Source organism: Gracilinanus agilis, chromosome 1 (assembly GCF_016433145.1).
Source record: "Gracilinanus agilis isolate LMUSP501 chromosome 1, AgileGrace, whole genome shotgun sequence".
NCBI classification, from domain to species: domain Eukaryota; kingdom Metazoa; phylum Chordata; class Mammalia; order Didelphimorphia; family Didelphidae; genus Gracilinanus; species Gracilinanus agilis.
In genome coordinates, this window is record NC_058130.1 from 215641336 (window position 1) to 215659525 (window position 18190).

The window sequence follows — 18190 nt, forward strand, 5'->3', positions numbered from 1 at the left end:
TTTTCAGATGAGGAAACTGAGGCAAACAGAGTGAAGTGACTTGCTCAGGATCACACTGCTAGCAAATATCTGAGGTTGGATTTGGACCCAGGAAGATGAGTCTTTCTGACTCCAGGCTTGGCAGTCTATCCACTGCAAGCACCTAGCTGCCCTACATGCATTCACTCTGCATTCTCAAAAGGAGTAGAGTGCTTTAAATATTTAACTGGTCCTAAAACTAGGTCGTTCGAGGTTACTAGGTGCTCCCTGGATCTGGTATTTCAGTTTTTGATGAACAAGTCAACTCTCTTCTTAATCTTATAGACTTGTCTTATATCCATAATATATATTATATCCTCCATCACATGATTCTGTCAGTGTATGCATTGGGACCACCTCCCTGTCCCCTTTTTCATATTTTCATCAAGGATACCTATGATAAATACAGATCATTCCTAGCTCTAATAGAATCTATGGTCTAGTTTTAGCATGCTTTTCTATAAACCTAAAATAATTCTTCAGATATATTTGCATTTAAACATTAGATTATCCTTCCACATATATTTGCATTTGAAAAGATTATCTTCACATTTATTTGCATAAATTCATTCTTCCTTCCATCTTCTTTATTTTTCTTCTTTCCTCCTTCCCTCCCTCTCTTCCTTCCTCCCTCCTTTCCTTCTTTCCTTCCTTTCATCCCTCCCTCCCTTCCTCCCTCCTTTCCTTTCTTCCTTCCTTTCCTCCCTCCCTTCCTCCCTCCCTCCCTTCCTTCCTTCCTTCTTTCCCTCCTTTCATCATTCCTTCTCTCCTCCATCATATCATTATGTCAGTGGGACATCAAACCACCTGCCTGTCTCTTTTTCATATTTTCATCAAGGATACCTTTGATAAGTGTACATATCATTCCCAGCTCTAAATCCATGATCTTAGGTACAGAAGGGAGGGGGGAAAAAGGTCATTTACCCGATTTGCCCTGAATATCATTGGCTAATATTGTTAGAATATAAAATTCTTGAAAACCAATATGATCATTTTTGTCTTTGTCTCTCCTGCATCTAGCATACAGTAGGTGCTTATTAATGCTTAATTAATATCTAGGGAATGCCAGTCAAAACCATCTTGTATTCCAGACCATGACTTTCTGATTGACACTTGGGACTAATTGAGGGAACTTGAAAACTATTTAATTGGCTGAATGACCTAGAGATGTTTAGCATGTGTGTATATATATGTATATATGTGCATATGTATATACACATTTTTTAAAAAGTCTTAGGGGGTTATAATTTGATGTTTCAAGTATTTGATAGGCTATTAAGAAAAAAAAAGGTTGGGCCTTTTTGTTTCAAGGATCAGTGAATGGAAATTATAGAGAAGATTTTAGCTTAATCAAAAAGCAATCTTCTGAGAAATCACAATTGAATCCTCTTCTCTAGAGGTATTCACACACGAGGTTGATGGCTGCTTGTCCAAGTCGGGCAGTTAGGTGATGCGATGGTCAAAAATTTGAGTTCAAACTCAGCCTCAGATACTTAATAGCTGTGTCACCCTGAGCAAGTTACTTTAATCTCTCTCTGCCTCAGTTTCCCCATCTGCAAATTTAGGATGACAGCAACCCCTAGCTACAGAGTTGTTGTGAAAATTAAATGAGAGATCTGTGAAGCACTATGCAAACCTTGAAGTGTTATATTAATGCTAAGCTATTTTTATTATTGTCATCATTGTTAAGGATACTGCAATGGGAATTCATGTTTCAGGCAGGGAGAAGGGTCATCTGAGGTCCCTTCTAAGTAAAAAATTCTAAGTTTCTCCAGTTCTATGACTGACAAGGAACCCACAGAAACAGTCCAGCTACACATCTGCCATATTTTTATTGTACTTGTACCACGTTGCAAACAATTCCACAAAAAAAAAAAAATGCTGCAAAAGTAAGCCTATGGCTGCAGATTTCAGATTTACTCATATATGTATATATTTACACCAAACTATCAAAAGCAAAGTCAGGACAGTAGCGGCTTCCCTTTGCCCATCTAAAAAGGTCAGAATTGCTACTTAATGATGGATAAATAGAACGACTCATCATTTTACATCACTTTGTAAAAACCAACATTCAAGTATTTTCTGAAAATGAACAATTATTGAAATTCCATTTGGATTAACCACTGAGCTTTCAGAGTTTTCCTCTCAACTCTTTAAGCGCTGAGGCCCAACCCCCACTCCCACCTCAAAGCTTTAGTTTCTGGTCAGGTCTGGCACAGGACAGCACGTGATGGGTTAACACAGTCGACCAAGTGGATGTCACCTGGAGTAAATGGGGAGACTCTGGATGATGTGGCCTCTCCTTTGTGAAATTTGGTAGGTAGATCTGTGGTTCACATATAGATATGTGGGTGTATGTTATATATATACATATATTATAGATATATACATATGTATAAATACACCCACATATATATACCATATGCAAATACAAAATATTAAAGGCCTCCTTTCTATACAAAAAAAGGACAGAATGTAATTGCCACCAATCCATTTCATCTGTCAGTGATCACAATATTTTTCCACCTCTTTCATATTGTTTCAGGAACTAATTATAAGCATCGCATTAGACTTATTTCATAATTATCTAATCCTTCTCAGAGTCTATACTTTACCTACTTTGGGAACAATTATATCTCAATTCTGAATTCACTGAATTCACAAAGTGGCATACACATAGTCTCTTGCAAGACTTTTTTTCTTCTTTTCCTTACTTCACTAGTAAAAACAGGAACGCTGTTTTAATTTCACTACCTCTTGGTTGTGATCGTGTTGGCAGTGTCAAAGTCATTTTCAACCACACTGTTATAACCATCTTTTTCTATACAGTCCCTAACAGCCTGGAGAACAATCCGTAGCCGTCTGTCCAGGGCCTCTAAATGCAACCGGTAGAGGATGGGAGCAATTTTATCTTTGAGCAAAGATTCTTCCATCAAGTCACTCAGCTTGTATTCTTCCTTGGCAAGCAATTGTAGTCGAAGGTAGGTGGACTTCCTGATTCTGGGAAAGCAAGAATAAAAAATGTCATTCTCCAGGCTTTGGGACTACCAAACCGGAGGATGGATGGTCTTCAGTGGCTCTTGGGGATATTAGCTGGATGGGGTCATTAGGGGAAGAGGCAGTACAAATGCAAAAACTGTCAATAATGCAATAGTCCCCATATATTCCAATTCTCACTATTTGATGTTAAAATTATGTAAAACACATGTGTGTATAACATATATATTGAATATACAATTATATGGCTCCAGCCCAATGGAAATATACCATATAAATTCAGCTTATATGTGTATAATTATATAACATGTGTGTATATATATATATATATTACATATATACATATACATATAATTATATGGCTCCAGTCCAGTGGAAATATGCAGTACAAATTCAAATAGCATAACTACTTTTTTATCATTTGCATCCTTCAGAACCTGGTTGTAGTGTATTTCACTGGGAGCCTAGGCAAGCTAGGCTTGGATAACCAGGTTTTTGTTTCAGAACAGGGCATTTCAAGGATACTAGATGCAATGCTGATCTCACCTAGGTAGTACTTCTTCCTTTGCCCCAATTCTATTCTTCTCTGCGGGGCAGATGGAGGAAGAGTTTTTTCTCTCCCTCTAGCCCTGTTCTAGTGATATCAGGCAGCATCTCCTCTCTTTCTCCCCTTAATGCTTCCTCCAACCTTTCTCACCTGCCAGGCGTTACCCTCAGGGTACTTCCTCTTCCTTTGGCAGCTTAGAAACATGATAGTGTCTAGGGACACATTTGCTTCCCTCGTGACACCATCTCTGTGAAGTAGATCCATCCCACCCCCATAACCCCCCTGCTGCTGCCAACTTCCTCCAGGTGCAGAAATTAGAAATTACTCCTTGGCGCTACATTCTTTCTGGTGTCCATGACCAACTCTGTCCCTCATCTCTTGTTCAACCCAGGGCAACCTGTTTTATTAGTTGGTTTCGCAGTTCTTCCATCTGTATAGTTCAGTTTCTGTGGTGTAGCCAGAAGTGGATTAAGATCCTGATGAAGAGAATTACAGCCTTGGCTTTCCTGATTAGTTGTATGAACATGGGGTAAACCTTTTATTTTTTGAGGGCAAGTTCTGTTCATCTGAACTTTGCGCAGGGAAAGTATGATACAGTGACCAAGATGGAGTCTTGGGGGAGTTAGGTTTGGATCCAGCCTCTTCCACTTCCTACTTGTGTGACCTTGGGTTAATCACTCCATCACTCTCTAGGCTTCAGTTTCCTTCTCAAAAAAAAAAAAATGGGGAGGTAGGAAACAGATGGCCTCTGAAGGTTCTAGATCTTGAGTCCTCAGACATAATCTTATGAAAAGGTTGGTTAGTCTAGATCAATGTTTCTCAGTATGGTCTGGGAACTACTAGGGTTCTCTAGGGTCAAGGTAATTTTCACGATAATACTGACAATTTAATTTGTAGTATAGTAGAAAGTGATGGAGACAAATAAAAGAATTTTTTAAGTGTGAAAAAGAATCCTGATACCCCAAAGTTTGAGAATTGCTGATGTGGGTGAACCCTCTGCCTCAATCTGACATTCTATAGGTGTCTAATCCTGTGGGTGTTCTATGTAATTAGACCAAAATCACCTGCATGGTGAAGTGTTGGAAAAGCTCTGCCATTGTGTTTCTGCCCCAAATTCCTGAAATTCTGCCATTAAAGATTCACTCCTTTGTATTTATGCTCTGCTTGTCTTTCTCTAGTAGTCTTGCCTATCATTGGAGAGGAGTGATATCAGCTTTCTAACACTATGGTGCCAATGAGTTAACAGCAGATTATAAAGGCATCTTTTCCTCTTTGGGGGAAAGCTTGGGATAACCCCAAAGCCCCAGGGCACTGAGGGGCTGGCAGGAGAAGGAATACAGGAAGAGGTACTTTATTTTATTTTATTATTTTATTTTTTTTTTAAACCCTTACCTTCCATCTTGGAGTCAATATTGTGTATTGGCTACAAGGCAGAAGAATGGTAAGGGTAGGTAATGGGGGTCAAGTGACTTGCCCAGGGTCACACAGCTAGGAAGTGTCTGAGGTCAGATTTGAACCTAGGACCTCCCTTCTCTAGGCCTGGCTCTCAATCCACTGAGCTACCCAGCTGCTCCCTAGGAAGAGGTACTTTAAAGACTCATTCTAATTGGACCTCACTTTATTTCCTCCAGTGCTGGGTGTCAATATACCATTAGCCACATTTCAGTTGTTCGAAAAGGAAAAAAGTAACTAATTTCCCACCTTATTTTGCCAGCCAGGAAGGCATTTCTGAACATTTATAAATAAAGAATACAATCATCGGGACCATTCACCACTGTTTTATGATCATAGAGCACTTTATGTACACTATCTCATTTGATCTGCAGAACAATGTAGGGACATCTACAGCACCCAAAATCCTACCATTTTATAGCATTGTTAGAGTTTAAGGATGTATTCCAGGGTCACATAGCTAATAAGAGGCAGAGCTTGGCACAAATTTTCTGATGCATTGGCCAGTGTTGTTGTTATTTTTAAAATAGGCAATTGGGGTTAAATGACTTGCCCAGGATCACACAGCCAGTCTGAGGCCACATTTGAACCCAGGACCTCCTGTCTCTAGATCTACCCAATGTTCTTTTGACTCTGCTCCTTCTGCCTCTCTGAGGTGAGAGATGACATGACTCTGAGTCTAATCAAAGCAACCATAATGATGGCAATCTTTTACAAGTTGAAGTCTCACTCAGAGACCCCTGATGCAGATGCAGGAGGGCAATAAAGTTAGAACAAAATGCATCAAATTGGCATGATTGTCTCCAGCTAATAGGGACTCCTTGTAGAAATGATTTTATCTTTAACTTTGCAAATATTTTGTACATACTTGTGTGTGTGGTATGGTGCCATTTCCCCCAACAGAACTGTAAGCTCATTGAGGGCAGGCACTAATTTAATTTTTGCTTTTAGATCCCCAGCACCTGCTTGTTGATTGACTGAGGGCAATGAATAACAATAGATCTGTAGCCACTCCATCTTGTTTCATTTCTGCCTCTGCTGCCTATATAATCTGGACCAAATCACTTCCCCCTCTCTGCTTCATTTTCTTCCCCAGTAAAGTGGAAGCTGGTCTAGTTGGTCTAGTTAGTCTTTCTCTTCCAGCTCTGGATCCAATGAAGGCAAAAGGAGTGTTGGATGAACTTGGAGTCATGACTTGGGAATTCAGATTCTGGTTCTGTTACCTATTACTCGTATGGTCTTGGAAGGCCACATCCTCCACTTGGAGCTCCATTTTCTCATTGGTAAAATGAAAGGGTTGGATTGGCAGGTCTCTCAGGGCCCCTTCCAGCTCTCATGCTATGGTCCTGAGAACCTATGAACTGTGGGCAGTGAGCAATGGGCTGGGTCATGGGGTCTCTACTATACTTAAGACAAATTGTACAGAATCTGAAAGTGGAATTAGCCACTTTCACTGCTTCCCCCACCCCATGACCCAGAATCCTAAATACTATCCCACTATGTTGCCTTTAGAAAAGAGTTAAATGGGAGGCAGCTGGGTGGCTCAGTGGATGGAGAGCCAGGCCCAGAGACAGGAGGTCCTGGATTCAAATCTAGCCTCAGACACTTCCCAGCTTTGTGACCCTGGGCAAGTCACTTAACTCCCATTACCTAGCCCTTACCACTCTTTTGCCTTGGAGCCAATACACAGTATTGATTCTAAGGTGGAAGGTGAGGGTTTTTTTTTTTTAAGAGTTTAATGGTGTTAGGAATACTTTGTGTGATAGCAACAAAACAAAATAAAACAAAACTGAAAATAAAACAGGTGCCCACAGATTGGGAAATGCCTGAATAATCAGTGGTACTGCATATGAATGGAGTATTAATTAGTAAGGCAAAAAAAAAGAATTCAAGGAAGAATGGAAAAACTTGTAAAAAACAATAAATAGTAAAGAGAACAGAGATAACGGGACATATGTGATGATTATAATAATGTAAATAAAAAGAACTCTAAAATGCAGGTTGATAATGCAATGACCCAGGATAATTCTTAGGGACTTATGAGAAAGAATGCTATCCATATCCAAAGAAAGAACTGTGAGAATAGAAACACAGAAGAAAAACAACTGCTTGATCACATGGGTCTATGGGGACATGATTGGGGATGTAGACTATAAGGGATCACCCTAGTGCAAATACTAATAATATGGAAATAGGTCTTGATCAATGACACATGTAAAACCTAGTGGAATTGCTTGTTGGCTATGGGAGGGGGGTGGGAGAAGGGGAGGGAAAGAACATGAATCATATAACCATGGGGAAATACTCTAAATTAATTAAATAAAAAATTTCAAATAAAAAAAATAAATTCTACCACTATTAAAAATATAAAATAAAATGCAGGCTGATGATTTTATATTTTAAGTGCAGCAGTCTACAGCCATGGCATAGGAAATAGATGACAACTAGTATGTTATTGGAAATTTTGGGGTCTTTGAACTACATTTCCCATGAATCCATTGGCTTCCTGTCCTTATGCATTGATGTAGACAAGGGGATATATCGTGAGGTCTTATGTAGCTGGGCCCTTTTTTCCTTCCTATGGCAGCATGGTGGAGTGGGTGGCGGTTTGAACAGTCTAAGCTAGCATGGCACATGGGTTTATTTTCTAGGGATTACTAATAAATCTTGCAAAAGCATAATATTTTTAGTTATTATTATATATTCATTTTAACTTTTACACTAGGTTGCATAATGGATAGAGCACTGGATTTAGAATCAAGAAGATCCCACCTCAGACACTTCCTAACTACGTGGCCCTAGCCAAGTCGCCTAACCTCTTAGCCTCACTTCCCTCATCTCTAAAATAGGGATAATAGTTCATAACACCACGCTGTGATGATCAAACGAGATAATATATGTAAAGTTCTCTGTAAACTTTAAAGTGTTATGTAAGTATATATTATTATTGTAGCCCTGCCCTGGATGAACTCCTAGATGAGGAAAATAGTTATATCACACTTCCTAGTTGTGTGACCCCGGGCAAATCACTTAACTCCAATTGCCTAGCCCTTACCACTTTTCTGCCTTGGAACCAATACACAGTACTGATTCTAAGATGGAAGGTATGAATTTAAAAAATGGTTTAAAGTTGCTTTAAGTTAGGGTTCATTTTAAGTGGGTCACCTTGAAGAACTTATTACCTACCACTCCCCTGCCAAAAGACTCCCCAGGTATCCAGCTGCATCCTCCATTTCCTTAACATAGAAGGGGGACAGACGAATCGCTCTTATTTCCAATGTCTCAAAATTCAGGAGAGGGGATTTCTAATTCCAGTTTCACTTCTAATTTACTGTGAGATCTTAAGGAAGTAATCAATCAATCTATTGACAAGCATTTATAAAGCCACCCAGTCTACTAGGTGTTAAGAAACAAATACAGAGTATTTAGATGACATTTCTTTTCATTATCTCTCAGAATACCTACTTAGTCACTGGGGGGCAGGGAGGAGGGAAGGAACAGAAATACTGAACTTCTGCTGCACCTTGCTGCCACTTCTAAATAACCCCTCATCCTCTAGAGAAAGAACTGTTGGAGTAGAAATGCAGATGAAAACATGATTTTTCACTTGTTTATTTGGGTATCTGATTTGAGGTTTTGGTTTTATAAGATTATTCTCTTATGAAAATGAATAATATGGAAATGTGTTTTGAGTGATAATACTTGTATAATTCAGATTGAATTGTTTGCCAGCTCCAGGGAGGAGGGAGGGGAGGGGAGGGAAGAAGGGAAGGAGACAACATGGATCATATTACTTTGAAAAACTTACATGTAAATTTTTTATTGAAATAAAATAAAGATAAAATTGAATTTAAAGAAAACAAATAAATAAATACCCCTAAAAAAAAGGAAATAAATCTAGTGAACAAAACAATCCCTACTCCTTCTGGACTGCTTTTCCTTTATCCATAAAATAAAGCATTGGATTTTGTGATTTCTTAGGTCTCATCTAGCTTTAGACTTCAATGATTCAGACTAAACCTTTTATTTTGAAAACAAAACATTTGTCAAGATTAAAATTCTCTGAAGTTGAGAAAGAACTATGGGAGTAGAAACATAGAAGAAAAACAACTGCTTGATCACATGGTTCGATGGGGATGTAGAAGCTAGGCAATCACCCTAATGCAAATATCAATAATATGGAAATAGGTCTTGATCAATGACACATGTAAAACCTAGTGGAATTGCTTGTTGGCTATGGGAGGGGGGTGGGAGGAGAGGAGGGAAAGAACATGAGTCATGGAACCATGGGAAAATATTCTAAATTAATTAATTCATTAGTTTTTCAAATCAAAAAAATAAAAATAGTTCTCTGGAGTTATCTTAATTTATGATTATTTATTAAATAATTAAAAGCAAGTCAGAGAAAGAAAAGACACCAGTCACATATGACCAGCTGCTCCCTTTGCATATCTACTCCCCTCACTAACCTGAGCTCCTGCTCATCTCACTGTCCTTTCTGTGTCAAAGAGGCAGACTTCCTTTCCTTAACCTGAACTGACTGATTCAATAATGTCACTTTCCTGGGTTTATCCAATTGGCCAGACTTGACCATGGTCCGTCTGGGTCAGAGGCTCGTCTTTGGGACACTAGGAATCCTGCAGGACAAGAGGCAAGCATCTTCCAGGTGCCAGGGAGCCATGAGGCTTCTGGCATCCTTCCAGAGTGTGTACGCATCTCTCTTATACAGATAAACCTTTTTCTTAACTCAATCAGAAGGTGATATTGCACAGCAACTCCAAAAGAAGAGAGGTTCAGAAGAATCAAATCTCCCACGTTATTCTATTCCAACGTAACCTAATACAGCAAGAGTTATGCCATCTCTCTCTTTGCTTGTGATCAGAGGTATGACTAGTGGTTGAGTCTCTGGAGTAATTTCACTTTCACTGTAGCCAACAAGTGATGAAGGGGACAGACCCACAGGAGGCACAGCAGAATCAGAGAAAGGACAATTATCCTTTAGAAAGTTTAGCCCTCATTCCCCATCAGAGTTAGTAGAAAAGTGAAGCTCTATCCCAACAATGGCATCCTGAAGGAGGCTATGCTGTGTGGTAGAACTGCTCCATAGAAAGTCAGGGAATTCAAGAGACTTATGGATGCTAAGTGCTGAGAAAAGGATATACACCTTTCTCAGGAGTAAGCATGCTTCCTCCACACAATGCTGGTTACATGGGCAAAGCTCCATTTGTCCTGGACTAGTTACAGCTCTGCTTATGGATTTGGAAGAATAGCTGGTTTATTTATTTATGTTTTTCAACCCTTACCTTCCATCTTAGAATCAATTCCGCATCTTGGTTCCAAGGTAGAAAAGTGTTAAGGGCTGGGCAATGGGAGTCAAGTGACTTCCCCCGTGTCTGAAGTCAGATTTTATTTATTTTTTAAAACCTTTGCCTTCTGACTTTGAATCGATATTGTGTATGCCTAATGTGCTGAAAGGAATAATGAACTGGAGGAATTCCATGTGAAGTAGAATGACCTCCAGGAATTGATGCTGAGCGAAAGGAGCAGAAACAGGAGAACATTGTACACAGAGACTGATACACTGTGGTAAAATCAAATGTAATGGACTTTTCTACTAGCAGCAATGCAATGATCCAGAGCTATACTGAGGGACTTATGAGAAAGAAAACTAGCCACATTCAGAGAAAGAACTGTGGGAGCAGAAACACAGAAGAAAAACAATTGCTTGATCATATGGGTCAATGGGGATATGATTTGGGATGTAGACTCTAAGCAATCACCCAAGTGCTATCAATAATATGGAAATAGGTCTTGATCAATGACACATGTAAAACCCAGTGGGATTGCACGTTGGCTATGGGAGGGGAGTAGGAGGAGGGGAGGGAAAGAACATGAATCATGTAACCAAGGAAAAATATCTTTAATTAGTTAATCAATTAAAAAATTTCAAATTTAAAAAAATACTGCGTATTCATTCCAAGGCAGATGAACAGTAAGGGTTAGGCAATGAGGGTTGAGTGACTTGCCCAAGGTCACACAGATAGGAAATGTCTGAGACCAGATTTGAACCCAAGACTTCCCATCTGTAGTCCTGGCTCTCTATCCACTGAATCACCCAGGTGATTTAATTTTGTCAGCACTATTTCTAGTCGTAATTGATGAAGAAAGTAGTCCATTAATCATTAGAAGTAAATCACACGGCCTCAGCCACTTCCCAGCTGTGTGACCCTGGGCAAGTCACTTGACCCCCATTGCCCACCCTTACCAATCTTCCACCTATGAGACAATACACCGAAGTACAAGGGTTTAAAAAAAAAAAAAAAAGAAGTAAATCACAAAGAAACTCACCTGCAGCATTGATTTAAAGGCACCAAAATGGAGAGCTCGTCATGGGAGTATTTTCCAAACCTATTTTAAGCAAGAAATAAACATATATATAATCAAATTGGGAGTCACAGAATGTCAAAAATGCATCTACGTGTGTCTATGAAAGCAAGCACAAGAGAAGCCTGTCATTATATTGTAGCTGACTGGAGTTTTGTTGAGTTGACTAGACCAGAAAAAAAGACAAAGCACAGTTGAATGAACAGAGTTGTTGGGTAAAGATGGAAATTCAGGGAGATATGAACTGTCAAATAGTTTACTGTATAGTATAATTACAGTAACGGCTCATTTATCCGGTTTCACCATGGAATGGGGTGTTCTGCATAAATGAATTTTCCAGATAACTGGAGCTTTCAGTTTTGTGTATCCAAGCATTTCTTATTTTATCCATTTGGGTGGGAAATCTTTCTAATACAGCTGGTAACACAGTTTCTTGGATCTTAAACAGAACTTAATAAATATAACAACACTTTAAGGAGTTAGGGCTGCTAGGTGGCCTAGTGAATGGAGTGCTGGGGCTGAAGTCAGGAAGACTCATCTTCCTGAGTTTAAATCTGACCTCACACTTAGTTGTGTGACTTTGGACAAGTCACTCAACCTCGTTTGCCTCAGTTTTCTCATCTGTAAGATGGGGATAATAATATTACCTACTTCCTTGAATTGTTGTAAAAATCAAATGAGACAATATTTGTAAAGTTCTTAGCACAGTGCTTGGCAATGCTTAATAAATATTAACTCATGGCTGACTTTTTGTGACTCCATTTGGGGTTTTCTTGGCAAAGATATTGGAGTGGTTTGCCATTTCTTTTTCCTGGCTCACTTGACAGATGAGGAAACTTAGGCAAATTGGGTTAAGTGTCTTGTCCAGGGTTACACAACTAGCAAGTATATGAAGCTAGAATTGAAGAGAGGAAAATTAGTCTTCCTGACTTCAGGGCTGGCACTCTAATCACTTCATCACTTATATAATCCCATAAGATTTCCAAAGTACATATATTTGCTTATTTGATATTAAGGGTAACAAGATTCTGTTTGATCCTATACTAAATGGCCCCAGTCTATTTGTGATCTTAAAACCTTTCTGTCTTTTTTTTTCTCACAGCTAAATGTCACTTTTAACCTATTTTTATCTTTGCATTTTCCAAGGATGATTTATTTTACATTCGATTTTTTAAAATTTATTTTCAATTTTACATATGCTTTTAGGTTAATGGGCCTGTGGCTCTCAAACTCTTCTAAAAGAAAAAAGTGTCTGGACTTTGTAACAAATTTCTCTTGCTTTTCAGTCATTTTCTTAATTTTTTCCCTTAACTTTGAAGCCAGTAGATAGAATGTCAGGCCTAGAGTCAGAAGTACCTGAGTTTAAATCTAGCTTCAGGCCATTACTAGCTGTGTGATCCTATGCAAGTCACTTAGTTTCCTCATCCGTAAGATGAGCTGGAGAAGGAAATGGCAAACCACTTGTGTCTTTGCCATGAAAACCCCAAATGGGATCATGAAGAGTCAGACACAACTGAAATAACTGAACAACAAAAGTTTCAGCCAGGCTACCAAATGTTTGAGGTTGTTGCAAGTTGAATATCCAGATAGATGGAGATGTTACAATTCTATCATTTGGCCAGAAGAATAAGGAACTCTTACCCTCTTCCGTTGTCTAAGTGAATAATAAATGTTTCATTGCCAAACTTTTCGAAGGTTTCATAGTGATGTCGATCCATATTTCCTGTGAAGAGAAGCAGAAAGAGCTCTGAATCTTGGATGCTGAAAATTCAAGGAAGTACATATGAGATAGCTTTTCGTTCAGAGAAGGCTATTTCTTACTCCCCTAATATACATCCTCTAAGCACTAAGGATTAAAATAAAAACAGTAAATCTTAGGTGCCGGCCCAAACCACTAGCCCTATTTTGTAGAAATAACAAGCTGCAGCATTACGCTCTGTGATTTTTAACAATACATCTGTGTTAATATTTGATGGTTTTAATCTATTTGTTACTCATGTAGGTTGGCATTCTGTAAAATTTATGGCTCATATATTCATGCTGTGAATCAAAAATTGCTTGGTTACACATGGCCCTCCCAATAATTCAAGTTCTTTTTATAGTTAATTTAACAGGATCAGACACATACCCATTAAGAAATCAAAAATGGTCATGTCCATTATATCCAGAATGCGGTTGCTATTGTATGGTGGAGTCTGCTTCACCTCTTCACAGTAATCAGGGTCCACTTCCCATCTGAAAGGAACAATTGGCATGAAAGCAATTCTCATCTTAGGAATGAGCCAATCTATTTTAGGGACAATTGAGGACCCAATAAATCAGCTTTGGGGAACTGCTTACTGAAGGAAGACTAAAACAAGAGGAAATGACTTAAAATTTCAAACTTAGTGCCTTTCAGCCTGTACAAATAGCACTCACTGCCAAGACAAACCCAGAAATTATATGAAGACAATTACAAAATACTTTTCATAAAAACAGACATATAAACAATCAGAAAAATATTAATTGTTTTTGGGTAAGCTGAGCTAACATTAAAAAACACAATTTTAACTAAGTTAATTTATTTATTCAGTAAGAAAACTCATCTGAAAGAACAAAGGCTAAGAATATCAAGGAAATCAGTGGAAAAAAATGTGAGGGAAGGAAGCATAAAAGTTACAGGTTTCAAACTATATTACAAAGTGGTAATCATCAAAACAATCTGGTACTGGCTAAGAAAAGAGTGGTAGATGAGTGAAATAGATTAGGTGCACAATACACAGTAGTAAATGACTATAGTAATGTAGTGAATGAGAAACCTAAAGATCCAAGTGGAGAGGTAAGAAATCAACATCTGACAAAAATTTCTGGGAAAACTGCAAATCAATTTGGTAGAAATTAGATATAGACAAACATCTCACACTATATATACCAAGATAAAGTTAAAATGGACAAATTCCTTAGACACAAAGGTTGGTATCACAAGCAAATTAGGGGAGTATGGAAAAATGTACCTGTCAGATCTATGGATAGGGGAAGAGTTTATGACCAAACAAGAGAATAGAGAACATCACAGGATGTAAAATGGATAATTCTGATTACATGAAACTAAAAAATCAAAACAAACAAAATGAATGCAGCCACAATTAGAAGGAAAATAGAAAACTAGGGGGAATTTTATAGTAAGATTCTCTGATAAAGACTTCTTATCTCAAATATATATATGGAACTGAGTCAAACTTATAAAAAGAACTATTCCCTAGTTGATAAATGGTCAAAGGATATGAATAGGTAGTTTTCAGAAGAAGAAATCAAAGCTATCAAAAATCATATAAAAATGCTCTTAAATACTACTGATTAAAAAAATGTGAAATAAAACAACTCTGAAATACTACCTCATACCTATAGAATAGTTTACATTACACAAAAGAAGAATTACAAATGCTTTAGAGGATGTAGAAAAGTTGAGACATTAATCCACTGTTGGTGTATTGTGAGCTAGTCTTGTCATTCTGGAGAACAATTTGGAAATATGCCCAAAAGGTTATAAAGCGATCCATACCCTATGACTTAGCAGTGCTACTCATAGAGCTTTATTCCCCCCCCAAAAAAAGAAAAGAAAAGGGAAAGGGATCTATTTGTACAAAAGTATAGCAGTTCTTTTTGTTGTGGCAAAGAATTAGAAATGGAGGATATACCCATCACTAGGGCTGAACAAACTGTGATATATATGCTTGTGATGGAATATTTTGTGTTATAAGAAATGACAAGGGGGATGGCTTCAGACAAACTTGGGAAGACTTGTATGAAGTGATTGAAAGTGAAGAGAGCAGAACCAGGAGGTCATTGTACACAGTAATAGCAATATTGTAAGGATGACCAACTGTGAAAGCCTTAGATACTGTGATCAAGGCAATGATGATCCAAGGCAATTTCAGAAATCTCATGATGAAAAATGCTGTCTACCTCAAGAAAGTGGGAACTGATGAACTCTGAAGTTAATTTGAAGCATACATTTTTTAAACTTTGTTTTTGTTTTATTTTGTGTTTTCTTTTGCAACATGGCTAATATGGAACTATGTCTTGGATGATTTTACATGTTTAACTGAATAGCCTCTTGCCTTCTCAAGAAGGACGCTGGGAAGGGAGGAAGAGAATTGGCAACTCAATTTTTAAAAAAATATCATTCAATTTTTTTACATGTAATTGGGAAATACTTAAAGTATATAAAAATAATTTTTTAAAAAAGTTAGCAGTTATTCAGATAAATTACCAAAGAACAGTGTAGTAAGTTCCTTATGAACAGAGAGGATACCATTTTTCAAGAATGGCTATCTTTCAAGGATAGTGTAGGTAATATTTCTCAAGGATGTTTTTTGGGGCCTCAGAGGACAGGAAGGTAGATGAAATCACTTCTGGATAATCCCTTTAGTCATATGGTTTTATGCACTGATAGGATATACTTGTCCAAAAATCAAGGCTCTTGGGACTGTGCCATGACTACATTCCTTAAATTTCCTTCTTTTTTGGGTTCTGAGACCTATTTTCTCTATACAGTTTCCCTTTAGTTCTCAGTTATGACAGTAACTAACATACCCGGGAGACTAGTCTGTGTTAAAGATACACACAGACACACACCCTCTGCCCCAAAGTACAACAGATTCTGTGGATTAAAAATAGTAATAACATCTATTGGACTCAGGACAATGAGCAGAATATTTCAATGAGGAGTATTTGGGGCCCAGTTGGTAGGAAAAAATGGGGGACCTTAGTAAATAGAGGACAGACAGCCTCATGGGAAAGTGCATTTCTCCCCTTATTGACTTATTCTTTTTTTAAAAAAAAAAAAAACCCTTAACTTCTGTGTATTGGCTCCTAGGTGGAAGAGTGGTAAGGGTGGGCAATGGGGGTCAAGTGACTTGCCCAAGGTCACACAGCTGGGAAGTGTCTGAGGCCAAATTTGAACCTAGGACCTCCCACCTCTAGGCCAGACTCTCAATCCACTGAGCTACCCAGATGACCCCACCTTTTTTTTTTTTTTTAAACCTTTACCTTTTGTTTTAAAAGAATGGGAAGGATTAGGCAAGGGGTGTTGAGTGACTTGCCCAGGGCCACATAGATAGGAAGTGTGGGAGGTCAAATTTGAACCCAGGACCTCCGGTCTCTGGGCTGGGCTCCCAATCCACTAAGGCACCTAGCTGCCTCCACCTATCCTTCCGTCTAAAATTCTATCATTACTAGCTCTTTCCTTTGGTTTAGTACTAGTTTTCCCCTAAAGATCCTCTATCCAATCACTCTGGGGAGGGAGCTCATATATAAACTAGTTAGCCCTTATGTGTGAATTCATTGATTAAATCACTTTTTTTTTTTTTTTTTAGCAGCGGAATGTGAGGGCAGCTATCTTTGCTGTGTGTATTGAGGTTAGGGAGGGATGCTTATGGGTTAAATCTAATTCCACCAACTTCCCAGCTCTGGCCATTTCTAATGGGTGAAGAAGCCTCAAAAAGCTTTTCTCTTTTCTATTCCCTGAGAAAGGTCATCTTAGACCCAAAGATTCTCTTTTATTTCATTATAAATACTATTACAACTAAGTCTTCCAATAGAAAAGTTTTGATGTTCCATTTGAAGACTCACTTATTTTAAGCATTAGAGAAAAGAAAGCCTCATTCATTTGGATTCTAATAAATTTTAATAAATTAGCCAGGTGCTTGAAATTTGCCTCTTTACCACCTCAAACACCGAGTTTGTTAATCAAAAGAATAAGAATATAAGCAAGATGACCAGGGTCTTGTTTAACCTACTTATCATCAACACCTATTTACTTGTAAAATTAATAGATGAATTACAACTAACTCTTTTGCAGCAAATAGAATAGGTTTACTAAAATGGAAAAAAGAGATTAGAAATCATCTAGTCCAACTCTTTAGTTTGACAAATGTGGAAACTGAGGGTTAGAAATATTAAGTGACTTATCTACTACAGTCACATGGGTAATAAGAGCCAAGATTCCAGCCCTAGTCCTGAGTAACTTTCCAAAGCAATGGACAGTTTCACTAATTTTAGTGGCTTCAATTTTCACATTCATAGCATGAAAATGCACTAGATGGTTTCTTAGGCCATCTGCCTTGAAGAGCAAAGGCTCTTAAATTTTGTAAAATAAATTATAAAAATGTTTGTAAATTTTGTAAAAAAAAATTATAAACATTTTGTAAAAAATCGTAAAATTTTGTAAAATTGGCAATATGCTGACAGCTGTACTTTGATATAATTGGTTTCCTTTGTGATCCTATGTATTTTATACATTTAAAATATTCTTATGAGAAAGGGATCTGTAGATTTCATTCACCAGATTGCCAATAGCACAAAAAAGTGTTTCTTTGGTTCTGATATGATCCAAACTCATAGCCTATACCAGTATTTTAAATTTCATTTAAAAAATCATTCTGGAATTCTTAGATTTCATGAATTTAGGTTTGTCTCACCCTTCCCTGCTGCCTCCTTTTAGGAATCAATGAGGTTGGCTTCAAAGTGAGAAATCCTTTTACCCCCAAAAGAAGGGGGGGGGGAGGAGAAAGAGAAGGGAAGAGAGGGGAGGGGAGGGTTGGGGATAGGAAATAAGAGGGAGTGGAGGAGAGTGGAGGCAAAGGGAGAGTATGGGAAGAGGGGAGGAGAGGGCAGCAGAGGAAGTGAGGGGAGATGATAGGAGAGGAAGGGAGGGGAGGAAAGGAGGAGATAGGAGGAGAAGGGGAGGGAAGGGTACAGGAAATGAGAGGGGAGTGGAGGAGAGTAAAGCAGAGGGGAGAGGAGGAGAGT

General features: G+C 38.2%; 1 protein-coding gene across 1 annotated transcript in view; it reads right to left on the bottom strand.

Annotated features, from left to right (window-relative positions):
* Window positions 1-2468: 2468 nt before the first annotated feature.
* The window catches only part of FAM20C (FAM20C golgi associated secretory pathway kinase), a 37841-nt gene continuing 22119 nt past the window's right edge, over window positions 2469-18190 (bottom strand). The window contains exons 3-6 of the mRNA XM_044660143.1: window positions 13527-13633; window positions 13040-13121; window positions 11363-11422; window positions 2469-3018 (exon numbers count right to left, since the gene is read on the bottom strand). Coding sequence (XP_044516078.1) covers window positions 2769-3018; window positions 11363-11422; window positions 13040-13121; window positions 13527-13633 — 499 coding nt within the window. The 3' untranslated portion in view covers window positions 2469-2768. The remainder of the gene's footprint in view (window positions 3019-11362; window positions 11423-13039; window positions 13122-13526; window positions 13634-18190) is intronic.